This window comes from Lutra lutra, chromosome 7 (genome assembly GCF_902655055.1).
Source record: "Lutra lutra chromosome 7, mLutLut1.2, whole genome shotgun sequence".
Lineage (NCBI taxonomy): Eukaryota > Metazoa > Chordata > Mammalia > Carnivora > Mustelidae > Lutra > Lutra lutra.
The window spans coordinates 144,635,464-144,648,879 of NC_062284.1; the positions used below are offsets into that span (position 1 = coordinate 144,635,464).

The 13,416-nt window shown below is 39.6% G+C and overlaps 1 protein-coding gene across 1 annotated transcript in view; it reads left to right on the forward strand.

Moving 5' to 3' along the window:
- RCOR1 (REST corepressor 1) overlaps positions 1-13,416 on the forward strand; it is a 120,366-nt gene that overhangs the window by 67,192 nt on the left and 39,758 nt on the right. Inside the window, exon 3 of the mRNA XM_047735775.1 lies at positions 7,474-7,557. Within this exon, the coding sequence (XP_047591731.1) occupies positions 7,474-7,557 (84 nt within the window). The remainder of the gene's footprint in view (positions 1-7,473; positions 7,558-13,416) is intronic.

The following is a 13,416-nucleotide window of genomic DNA, read 5'->3' on the forward strand; positions in this document are numbered from 1 at the left end:
GCAAAACACAAATTCCATTTTTCCTCCCAGTCTAGTGCCTACTTCTTTCCTAGATTATCCACTATTTAAGTTTATAAGGTGGTTTGTCCTATCTACAGTTCATATTTTTGCTTTTTAATTATTTTTTTTAAGATTTATTTATTTATTTGAGGTGGGGAGAGAGTATGCAAATAGGAGGAGGGTTGGGGAAGAGGGAGAGAGAATCCCAAGCAGACCCTGAGCTTAGCACAGGGCCTGATGAATGACTTAGTCCCAGGACCCTGAGGTCATGACCTGAGCTGAAACCAAGAGTTGGATCCTTAACTGACTGAGCCACCTAGGTTCCCTGCTTTTTAGTTCATTTATTCACAAAGAAATACATATGCTAAAAGCAATTAAAACAAGTATTCTCACTTGCTTTTTATAACAGCTTTTTTTTTTTGAAGATTTTATTTATTTATTTGACAGATCACAAGTAGGCGGGGGGGGGGGGGGAGCAGGCTCCCCGCTGAGCAGAGAGCCCGATGTGGGGCTCGATCCCAGGACCCTGAGATCATGACCTGAGCCCAAGGCAGAGGCCCAACCCTCTGAACCACCCAGGTGCCCCTATAGGCGAATTTTTGACTGTGCAGGAGATTGGCATCTCCAGCCTCAGCATTTCTCAGGGGTCAGCTGTGTACTCATTCCCTGGTTGATGGGCATGATTACCACGTTTTGGCCGTTACAAACAGTGGTTCTGCGAACATTTGTATGCAAGTTCTCATGTGGATATATGTTTTCATTTCTCTGGACTGTATCTCTAGGTATGGAATGGCCAGATTTCATGGTAACTGTATTTAACCTTTTGAAGAACTGCTAGTCTGTTTCTCAAAGTGGCTGTACTGTTTTACATTCACATTATTCTAGACAAATAATCCCGTTAACAAATGGGCAAAGGGTCTGGGTGAACATTCCTCCAAGAAATACACACAAATGATGAGTAAGCATGTTAAAAATGCTCAGTATCACTAGTCATCAGAGAAATGGAGATCAAAACTACAGTGACACACTGTTTCATACTCATGGATAGAACCAGAAAGTACGATAAAAACAAGTATTGGAGAAGATGTGGAGAAATTGAAACCCTAGTATACTGCTGGTGGAATGTAAAGTGTAATTGTAAGCTGACACTCCGGTTCCAGGTAACAAATACAGTAAGCCTTGGAGAATGAGAACTAATTCAGGGTTTCCGGGCAGAACAGAAAATATGCTGAGTATTTCGCTTAACGTGGAACAAGATGATTCTCCGCTGGCACATAGGAGCGATGTTAGGTAACATCAGATCACACAGTGAAGGCTTAAAAAAAAAAAAAAAACCCTTCCAAATAGACAAAAAAAAAAACCCTTCCAGGGGCACGTGGGTGGCTCAGAGGGTTAAGCCTTAGCCTTGGGCTCAGGTCATGATCAAGCCCTGCATTGGGCTCTCTGCTCAGCAGGGAGCCTGCCTCCCCCCCACCCCACCCCACCCCCTCCTGCTGCTCTGCCTACTTGTGATCTCTGTCAAATAAATAAATAAGAATCTTAAAAAAAAACAAAAATAAAAAACCCTTCTGAAAAATGTTTCAAAATTTTATAACATAGAATCCACCAGAAAATATTTACCTATCTACCACTCAGATTTGCAGAAAGCAATGAAGCATTACAGGTAACAGGCCAAGCAAGATCATCCGCTCTTCGAGTGGCCGTTTCTGGAGTTTTTAATGTTTTTATCATGCACATTTTATACTTTAAATGTGTGTACCATTGGGGTGCCTGGGTGGCTCAGTTTGTTAATCGACTGCCTTCAGCTCATGGAATGATCCCAGGGTCCTGGGATCAAGTTCTGCATTGGGTTCCCTGCTCTGAGGAGGAAAAAAATCTTTTATTTTTTAATATTTTATTTATTTATTTGACAGATCACGAGTAGGCAGAGGGGCAGGCAGAGAGAGAGGGGGAAGCAGGCTCCCTGCTGAGCAGGGAGCCCGACACGGGGCTCGATCCCACGACTCTGAGATCATGACCTGAGTTGAAGGCAGAGGCTTTAACCCACTGAGCCACCCAGGTGCCCCAAAATAAAATCTTTTAAAAAAATAAATGTATGTAGCCCTAATAACATGTAGCATCAGTTTTATATATTTTTTAATATATATATATATATATATTTTTTTTTTTTTAAGACTCTATTTATTTTGACAGAGAGAGAGAGATCGCACGTAGGCAAAGAGGCAGGCAAAGGGGGAGGGGGAAGAAGGCTCCCTGCTGAGCATAGAGCCTGATACGGGACTCTATCCCAGGACCCCGGGGTTCACGACCCGAGCCGAAGGCAGAGGCCTAACCCACTGAGCCACCCAGGCGCCCTATATTTTTAATATTTACATCATAATATTATATATTTCCTGTGACTTTTTGGAATCAAAATTGTTGATATCTGCACATCTGATGAATTTTATATTCTGTATTTAATTCCTTTGACTGCATATGCTATGGTTTAGCCAATTCCCATTGATAAGACTTTTAAATTTTTCCTGTATTTGAGAACCATAAACAAGCCTCCGGTAACAATCATGTCAGTCAGAGTTCTCCAGAGAACCAAACTAGTAGTGAGAGAGTGTGTGTGTGTGTGTGTGTGTGTGTGTGTGTGTGTGTAAGAAATCTTAACTAATAGCTTATATACATACTTAAGCAATGTGCTGATGCTTTGTATTCTTAATTTAAAAAAAATGTTGATTAGGGACCAGTGAATTAACTTCATAGGTCTGACCTGTAATTTGACAAACATTGCTATTGTATGTATTTTATATCTAGAGATGGATTGCTGGTTTGCTGGGTATCCATATTTCATCATACGACGCCAACTTTCTAAAGTAGTTGTGCTGAAGGTACATTCTCACTAGTGCGTTCTCTTTCTTCTCCCCAGTCATGGAAGCTGGTAATTTTAGTTTCCTTGTAATCGTTCTACTTCAGGTCTGGGTTATTTTTTAAGGTTTTTAAAACTTGGCAGTTGACCTTAAAACAAAGAGAGCAGCTTCACAGTTAGCACCTTCAGAAGGCATGAGTACCAATCCAGAAATTAATGACACTGCTTTGTTTTTTTTTTTGCTTTTTTTTTTTTTTTAAGATTTTATTTAGTCATCTGACAGAGACCACAAGTAGGCAGAGAGGCAGGCAGAGAGAGAGGGGGAGACACGCTCCCCGCGGAGCAGAGAGCCTGATGGGGGGCTCAATCCCAGGACCCTGAGATCATGACCTGAACCGAAGTCAGAGGCTTAACCCACTGAGCCACACCCCAGGCGCCCTACACTGTTTTGTTTTCATCATATTTGTATTCTTCAGTTCACACACAGTGTAAATTGGTGTACTTATTTGTGAATGTTGAAATAAGCATAGTTCATGCAACCACCATCACAGTTGGGATACAGAACAGTTTAATCTCTTCAAAACATTATCTTGTACAGTTCTTAGCCTTCCTCCTACTTCTGACCCTTGGAACATTGATCTTTTTCCTATCATTATAGTTTCACCTTTCTCAGAACGTCATATAAATGGAATCGTAGAATATGTAACCTTCGGCGACTTGCTGCTTTCACTGGGTGTGCTGTGTGGGAGATCCGGCCGTGTATCAGTAGTGTGTTTGTTTTTATTGCTCTGTAGTATTCCAGTGTATGGAATGCCCATTTTGAATAAAAATTTTATAAGGTGTGAGGTATAGGTCTAGCGTTCACTTTTCTTTTCCTTTTTTCTTCTTTTTTTGCATACGGAGATCGAGTTGTGAAAATCCCCTTTGTTGAACGGGTGTTGAACTGAATGCTCTCTGCGTTGAATTGCTTTTGCATCTCCGTCACAAAGTGTTTGATCGGATTTATTTATGAGTCTGTTTCTGAACTGCCTCCTGTGCCACTGATCTGTGTATCTGTTTTTTTGCCAATACCACACTGTTCCTTTCTACAGTAAGACAGCGGTGTGCAGCTTCCAACCTTGACCTCACTGTTCTGGCCTCCCCTTTTGCTCAACCTGTCTGTCCTTTTGTTTTCTATCAATATGGACTCACAGATTGTTATTTTATTGCTGTCATTTAAGTTTTTGCTTAAGTTCTAGATTTGGCCTGGGGGAGACTGAGCCCATCATTCTTTGAACATTTTCTTACCTTTTGGCATAACAGGATATTCTAGGGTCATCTTATCCATTTCCTGTCCTAGTCGTGGAATCACCCATTTCTCCAAGGAGACCTGGTTTCTTTTATAAGTGAATGGTATTTAGAATCGAGATATGGGAGCTAGATGTGCTCATTATTGCTGGATTGCAGCAAGGCCCTCTCAGTGGACATCGAAAACGAGGAATTCATACTGTTAACCATCAAGTCCTGTCCAGCACTACAGAATACTTTCTAACCCCCTCCACCTTTATTTGTAACTCTTTCACTCAGCATAATTACTTTGAGATTCATTTGTATGTTTAAGTAGTTCCTTTTTTTTTTTTTTTTAAGAGAAGTTGCCAAGAAAAATTATTCCATTGAGTGGTATGTGACAATTTTAGGAAATTGCCACACTTTCCCCCCATTAGATGTTCTAGTTCCTCCACATTATTGCCAAACCTTGATATTGTCTGTCTTCTTAGTTTTATACTCTTAATAAGTTTGTTTTGAAATCGTGAATGGTTTTAATTTGCCTTTCTCTAGTGACTAATTTGCATATCTTTCTATTCCATGTGCTTATTTGCTATCCTTATGCCTTCTTTGGAGGCATATTGGAGGTTTATTCAAATTTTTTTGCCCATTTTTGTTATTTAACAATATCATTTCTTAATGTTGAATTTTGAGGGCTCTTTGCAGATTCTGGATACAAGGCTTTATCAGATACATGATTTGTAATTTCTTAGTCTTTGGCTTGACTTTTCGTTTCCTTAAAAGGGTCACTTGAGGAGCAGAAGTTCTTACTTTGGATGAAGCCCAAATTTATGGATTTTTTTTTTTTCTTTTATGGATTGTGCTCTTGGTGTTTTGTTTTTTTTTTAAGATTTTATTTATTTATTTGACAGAGATCACAAGCAGGCAGAGAAGCAGGTAGAGAGAGAGAGAGAGAGAGAGAGGGAAACAGGCTCCCCGCTGAGCAGAGAGCCCGATGCGGGGCTCGATCCCAGGACCCTGAGATCATGACCTGAGCTGAGCTGAAGGCAGAGGCTTTAACCCACTGAGCCACCCAGGCGCCCCTGCTTTTGGTGTTTTATCTAAGATCTTTTCTAACCTAAGTTCAGAAGGTTGTTTTGTTTTTTTGTTTTTTAAGATTTATTTATTTATATTAGAGAGCACATGGGTGGGAGCAAGGGGAGGGGCAGAGGAGAGAGAATCTTAAGCAGATGAGATTCTCACCTGAGTCCTGAGCCCCACACAGGGCTTGATTTCACAACCCTGAGATTGTGACCTGAATAGAAATCGAGAATTGGACGCTTAACCAACTGAGCTACCCACACACCCCTAAAAGGTTTTTTTCATGTTTTCCTCTAGCAGTTTTATAACTTCTGGTTTACATTTAGTTGTATCATCAGTTTTGAGTTAATTTTTGTATATTTGTATATGTAAAGTATGGACCCATGTTCATTTTTTGAAATATGAGTATCCATTGTGTTCTAGCATCATTTGTTAAAAAGATTATTTTTCTCCATTGGATTTTGCCTTTGTGCCTCTGTGGATAATCGTTGACCTTGTATGTGTGGTTCTGTTTCCGGACTCCGTTACACTAGTTCACTTCCCTGTGCGCGGCGGCAGCACTGTCCGCATTACTGAATCTTAACTAGCTTTGATCCAGTGGGCCTTCCAGCTGGCTCCGCTCAAAGCTGCTCTGGCTCTTTAGGTACCTTGTGCTCCTGTATGACTTTTAGGATGTTTTTCAGTTCCTACATAAACATGTGCTGGGATGTTTGACTGGGATTGCAGTAAATCTGTAGAGCAATTTGGAGAGAATGTTAATATTGTGTCTTTTGATCCATTTACATGGTATGTCTTCCCATTTGCTTAGATCTTTTTTAGTTTCTCTCAGAAATGTTTTATAGCTTTTAGTGTATATGTTGTATCAGATCCCTAAGGGGGAGTAGGGATGAAAGGGATATTCTTCAGTTTTGATTTTTATTAACTTTTATTAACTTTATTAACTCCTGAAAGAGGTATTCTTCAATTTTGATTTTTATTAACTATTTTGATTTTTACTTTTAATAAAAAATTATTGATCTTGTTTCCTGCAGCGTTGCTAAACTCATTTGTTCTAGTAACTATTTGTAGATTCTCTACACAGATGATCATGTTGTCTGTGAATAAGACATTTTTAATTCTGCCTTTTCAATGTAGATTCCCTGTTCCCACCTTGCCTGATTCATAGTGTCCACACTTCGGGTCTTTCCCTTCCACCATCCCATTGTTTTTCCTTAATGTAACTGCCCCTAGATTTTGCCAAAAATCTCTTTCTTTATAAAACCTAGAACACACTAATAGATAAAATTAAAGGTTAGAGATCTGGCAGTTTCATAGAAAACAGGAATTCTTACACCAGGCTTTGTGAGCCTTTAGTGGGCGTGCCCTTTCTACTCTCTCTTTCTCTTTCTTTCAAATAAAATCTTAAAAAAAGGAAAAAGAAAAAACAAAGGTAAGAGTACTTTTGGAATGAATGAGTTTGGGCCTAATCTGTGTAAAAGGCTTGTTAGTGAGCCTCTGAATGTCTCCACTCCTCTGTGCCTTTTGAAGATAACATTTAAATGTCTCTGTTGTAGTATATGACTGTTGCTTGTGGTTAATCCAGTTATACATGTGAGCTCAACACCTGCCACTTTTAAACCTTTGGTCTGCTATTTTGTATCATAGATTTTCAAGAATTTGAGTATATTTAAGAAGTTTGCTTTCAGGGGCACCTGGGTGGCTCAGTTTGTTGAGCTTCTAACTCTTGGTTTTGTTTCAAGTCATGATCCCAGAGTCCTGGGATCGAGCCTCATGTTGGGCTCTCTGCCAGTGAGGAGTCCTGAGCCAAAGGCAGAGGCTTAACCCACTGAGCCACCCAGGCGCCCCAAAGTGTACATATTTTCAAAGAATCTTTGAGGCTTCCCTTTTGGATGTCCCATGTCTGCAAGCAGAGTGTCTTTGTATACAGTGCCTTAAACCCCTGGCCAGTGTAGCTGTTGTGCCTGAGTTCAGTCCTGACTACCACCTTCTACTAAATGACCTGTTTCATTTCTTCACCTCGCAAATGAGAATAATAAACCTGTTTGTTAATAGTAGAGGGCTTAGAAGTAAATACACGTTGGCAGACTTGAGGGCCATGCTCACCCCGTGATGATAAGTGCAGGTTCCATTGGGGCAGATTTCAGTAAAAGGTGGGTGGTGTCACCATGTTCCAAGGATTAAAAGACCAGAATGGTGCTGTTAATCATTGCTTATTATGTCTGTTAAATTATAATAAGAATTTTTTTTTTTTTTTTTTTTAAATTTCTCCCAAGCCAAACTAGCAAGACGCAGTCAAGAACGAGACAATCTTGGCATGCTGGTCTGGTCACCTAATCAGAATCTATCAGAAGCAAAATGTAAGTTTTAAAGGACTTTTATTTTCCCTCTTTCTTCTTATTTAATGCAATGTTTTAAAGTCAGTTTTATAGCTAAAAGTCCCTATACACATTATAGTTTTCTTACATTTAAGTTTGAAAGTGTGCATTTCTTTATTTACTGTGGCTTGTCATAAGGACTTAAAGATTCTTAACCAGTGGTTTCATAATATTCTTTTTTTTTTTTTTTTTTTTTTTTTTTTTCAAAATGCTGTATAGGCTAATCCTGGAGTAACTAGGAGGAAAAGCTTAGAGTGGAAAGAAAATTAAAATGCAGTGTAAAGCTCCCTCAGTTGGGAATTTACAGATTTATAAATTTCTAATTGAAGGGTTACAAAGGGCAAAATGCATATTATTGGAAACAGGCTTTATTTATACTGTAAGTCTTCAGCCTAGCTAGAAGGAGAACTATTGAACTGATTCTGTTTTATCAGTTTAAAAATATATTAGGATGAATGCCCTGAGCTACTTTGAATATTATTTTGGGGGAATAAGGGTCCTATAGCTATTAGTAATATTAATTGTATATTCAGAGTTTAATTTTTCACCTTTTCTCTCCCCTCTGTTCAAATGATATCAGCAAAATTTTGTATCAGATATATTACCATAAGTCTTTGGAATTTTCAAAGTTTTAATTTGCTTTGTAACTTAGAGAAGAAAAACTAAATTCCCTTTCGGAAAATTTTTCAGTGGAGGTTCATGGATGGAATTTATGGGGATTTGTGAACTTAGAAATCTCATGCAAGGTTTTTTGGGTGTATGTTTGTTTTTCTGGATTTTCAAAGGGGTCTTTGACAAAAATAGGTTAAGAATCAGTGCTCTAAAATAAGGGTCAGGCTTGGGAAGCCGCCAGCGGTAAATGTTATCAGGAAACTGTTCAATTGTGAGTAAAGGCTCAGATTTTTAGGCTTTGATCAGGATTTCCCAAAGTGTGTTTTCTAGTATTAAAATAGATGTTGGCCAGTTTCCACTGTCAAATAAGTATGAGAGAGGATATGTATTAAATATTCTCCTCTTGTATATTCAGTATCCGTGTTAGCACATTTAAGGTGCAAAGAGCTCATATGGTAAAGAAACAGGTTTAATTTTGACCAGAAACGATTCTTTTTTGTACAGTCCCCTCCATGGAATACAAGAAGTTCATCTACTCTTAATAATGCTGAATTTAGCAGTAATAAAATAATCTCATTCTAATCTGATTTTAAGAGTATCTTAATTTTGCCTCTATCAGGCTGCTGCTTAATGAGTTTATAATGAAGAACAAAATAGCAAAAGGAAGTGTATTGGCATTTCTGATGTCTTTACTGTGCTGGGAAAGACCTTTTAAGTACTTCCTGTGTGTTTATTTCCCCTTTGAGTACTTGCATTGACTTGTAAAAGCAATCTATTCCTTTTTTGAACATATTCTCTTTGACAGAAAGCTGAAAATCTGCCTCCCTGTAATTTTTAAACCTTTACTTTTCTGAACTCTGCTAAATAGGTCTGCTTTCTGATGAGTCTTTGAGATGTTCCGTCATCCCACGCCCTTTACCATCGCAGTCCAGGCTAAACCAGCATGGTTGTTTCAGATGTTTTTCAGATGGTTTGGTTTTCAGGTCTCTCTTTTGCACTCCTGGTATGTTCCAGTTGGTCATAGTCCCCATATGAAATGATGGTGCCCAGAACCAACTATCCAGAACCATGAGCATTCAACTAAGCTTTGTGGCAGGCACTGCACTAAAATGCATTCACTCTTCACAGCAACCCAAGAGGAAATTTCTGTCCCCATTTTGCAGATGGCATTCCACAGTCAAAGAGGTTTATGAGACTGACACAGATAGTAAGTGGTGAAGCCAGTAGCAGTATCCAGGTGTGCTGATTTCACCCTGGTTCATGCTGAGTGCCTCTCTCTGGGAGAACTCGTTAACTCGCAGTGTTCTGTGCTTCTGCCGCGCTCCTTCTGTTCCTACAGTTCACAGTCGATCGTGCCCTTTGTGGTTGTGTTACCTGTTGACATCTGTGGAGTCGGAATGTCATTTTGATATTCTCTTATTTTTCCTAGACCTGGAAGAAAAGAGCAGAATGTGAAAAGTTAGTTGATTTTTAAGCAATGGTATTGCCTAAAATAAATTCGCAGTTTTAATGTAAGCCTTTAAAACTTGAAACTTTTAAAGCCAATATGCAAGTAACATTTCTATATTGTTGAGAGTTTAGAAGATACAGGAAATAATAAAGAAGGATCAGCTCACACATTATTCCATTACCCAGAGATAACTGTTGTAAACGTTTTGGGATTTTTCCCAGTCCTCTTTCTTGTGTGCATATTTATATAATTGAGATGATGTGGGTGTGTATATGTCTGTGTATTGTTTTCCTGATACTGACCTAAGCATTTCCCACATTGGTTGTTAAATTACCATGTCCATCATATGGGTAGATGGATGTATTTATTAATCTCCTTCTCTTGAAAATTAACATTGTTTCTGAGTTGTTGGCTGTTATAAAAGAAAGCTGTAGTGAAATGAAACAAGATGAAACCAGAGAGAGACAAGCCATAAGTGACTCTTAATCTCAGGAAACAAACTGAGGGTTGCTGGAGGTGGAGACGGGGTGGGAAGGATAGGGTAGCTGGGGGATGGACACTGGGGAGGGTTATGTGCTATGGTGAGTACTGTGAATTGTGTTAAGACTGATGATTCACAGACCTGTACCCCTGGGGTAAATAATACATTATATCTTAACAATAACAACAAAAAAATTTTAAAAAGAAAGCTATAGTGAAAAACTGACTCCTAGAGCTTTTCCTCTTTCATTTTTTGTTTCTGTTGTGTTTTTAGTCTTTTCTTAGGATGCGCTCTAGGAATGGGGTGTGGGGTTATCAGGAACTTGCCCAGCCGCTTAGGGGTGAGGATGTAAACACGATGTGGTATCCTGACGTGACTTAGGTTCCACTTAGTAGGCTCCTGTTTGTGGAGCTTTGGGGACCCTCCAGTCCTTGTCTAGTAGTCTAATCCCAGTTAGGCCTTACAGTGTGATTGTAGTATGAATGTGGGCAGGGTATAATTTTTTCCATTTGCACACCTATTATTTCCCCTCAGCTCCCTGCCCTACCATATATGGGCAAAAAAGAAGGCTTTTCTTTTTGACGTTCTTCATTTTCAAAGAATGTGTAAATCTTGGTTGTCCAGCATTGGTTCTCACTCTGCGTAGGAATAGGAGATTTGAAACATGTTTAGATTGCTGGCAGATATGCCTCATGTTAAGAGACCTGTCGATCTCTGGTTTTTCTTGCGTTGGTTTCTTTCTTCTCAAGTAGCTGTTTTAGAGCTGTGCCTCTTAGTGTTAAACTGTAAGTTTGCAAAATTATTTTGTGGTTATTAAAATGAATGCTGTTGTAGAAATTTCATACAACACAGAATATATAATGTAGACAATTATCATCCTCATAGTCACTGTGTATAATATATGTACTTTTTTTTTTTTTTTAAGATCATTTATTTATTTATTTATTTGAGAATGGAGTAGAGAAAGAAAGAACTTGAGTTGAGGTAAGGGGCAGAGGGAGAGGGAGAAGCAGACTCTCCACTGAGCAGGGACCCTGATGTGATGGGGGGGCCACACTCCATCCCAGGACCCTAATCATGACCTGAGCCAAAGGCAGACGGTCAATCGACTGAGTCACCCAGGTGCCCTCCCCAATATTTTTATACATATTAATATATAAATTTTTTAATCACAAAGTATGAGCTTTTCAGCAGTTTGTTCTTAACAATCTATCTGGGACTCTGTTCTGCCTCAGTACATTTACAGTTACCTAGTTTTTAAATAACAAGTAATGGGTGTCCCATAATTTAATCATTTTTACAAAATTGAAGTATAGTTGACACACAATGTTATGTTACTTCCAGATGTACAATGTAGTGATTCAAGAAGTCTGTGTACATTACGTTGTGCTCGCAGAAGTGTGGCTCTTATCTGTCACCGTAAAACACTGTTCTAGTACCACCGGCTGTATTCCTTAGGCTGTGCCTTTTATTCCCATTACTTATTCATTCTGTAACTGGATATTTGAAGTCTTTCAGTTCTTCTTTCTTGTTTAGACTTACTTAATTGTTTTAAGTTTTTATTTTAATCACCTGGTGCTCATTGTCCCAAGGTGTCCATCACCTATTTCTTGCATCGTGCTCCCCCCCACCCCCACTCTGGTAATCGTTAGTTCTCTATAGTTAAGAGTCTGTTTCTTGGTTTTTATTTTTTTTTATTTTATTTATTTATTTATTTATTTATTTGTCAGAGAGAGAGAGAGAGAGGGAGAGAGAGCGAGCACAGGCAGACAGAATGGCAGGCAGAGGCAGAGGGAGAAGCAGGCTCCCTGATGAGCAAGGAGCCCGATGTGGGACTCGATCCCAGGACGCTAGGATCATGACCTGAGCCGAAGGCAGCTGCTTAACCAACTGAGCCACCCAGGCGTCCCTGTTTCTTGGTTTTTAAACTAAAAAGCCGTAGGGATGATAAATCTGTAGAAATAGAGTTCCTAGGTCAAGGGGCAAATACATTATTTCTTCTTTTTTCTTTTTTAAGAATAGATTTAATTTCTAGAGTAGTTTTAGGTTCACAGCCAAATTGAGTAGAAAGTACAGAGATTCCCCATATACTTTGCCCCACACGTGCACACCCCCCCCCCCCCCCCCCCCCCCCCACTGTGGACCTCTCCTACCAGAAGGGTCAGCTTGTTATCCGTGAGCCTACACTGATGCATCATTGTTACCCAAGTGTCCTAGGTTACATTAAGATTCGTTCTTGTGTTGTGCATTCTGGAGGTTTTGACAGATGTATAAGGACATGTATTCACTATTGTAATTTCGTACTGCATAGTTTTCCTGCCCTAGAAGTTCTCTGTGGTCTGCCTGTGCATCCCTCCCAGCCCTGTAACTCTTGGCAACTACTGATCGTTTTACTGCCTCCATAGTTTTATCTTTTCCAGAACTGACATTCACCTGGAATGAAGTAGTATGTAGCCTTTTCAGGTTGGCTCTTTTGACTTAATAATAATGTACATTTGAGCTTCCTCCATGTCCTGATGGCTCATTTTCTCTTTGGTGCTCAACAGCATTCCATTATCTGGATGGACCACAGTGTGTTCACCCGTTCACCTACTGAAGCGCATCTGGTAGCTTCCAAGTGTTGGCAGTTATGAATGTAATATAATTTATTGCTGCTATAGACGTGTATATGCCGGTTTTAGTTTGGACATAAGTTTTCAGCTCTTTGGGGTAAATACCAGGGAGCAGGATTGCTGGATTATCTGTTAAGAATACATTTTAATTTTGTAAGAAATTGCAAGACTGTCTGATTTGATTTGATTTGATTTGAGAGAGAGAGAGAACAAGCATTGGGGAGGGGCAGAGGGAGAGGGGCCCTGGGATCAAGACAGAGGTGAAGGCAGATGCTCAACTGACTGAGCCAACCAGGTTCCTGCACCCCTTTTTAAATTTTATTTTTATATTTGAGAGAGACCAAGACTGTCTTCTGAAGTGTCTGTGCCATTTTACATTCCTGCCAGCAATGAATGAGAGTTCCTGTTGCTCTGGGTCCTGTAAGTACTTAGTGTTATCAGTATTTTGGATTTTGGCCACTCTAAATAAGTATATATTTTATTTTATTTTAAATAAAAAAAAAAACATGCGCACAACTTAAAAATACTCTACATCTGGGGCGCCTGGGTGGCTTAGTGGGTTAAGCCACTACCTTCGGCTTGGGTCATGATCTCCAGGTCCTGGGATCGAGCCCCACATCGGGCTCTCTGCTCGGCAAGGAGCCTGCTTCCTCCTCTCTCTCTGCCTGCCTCTCTGCCTGTCAAAT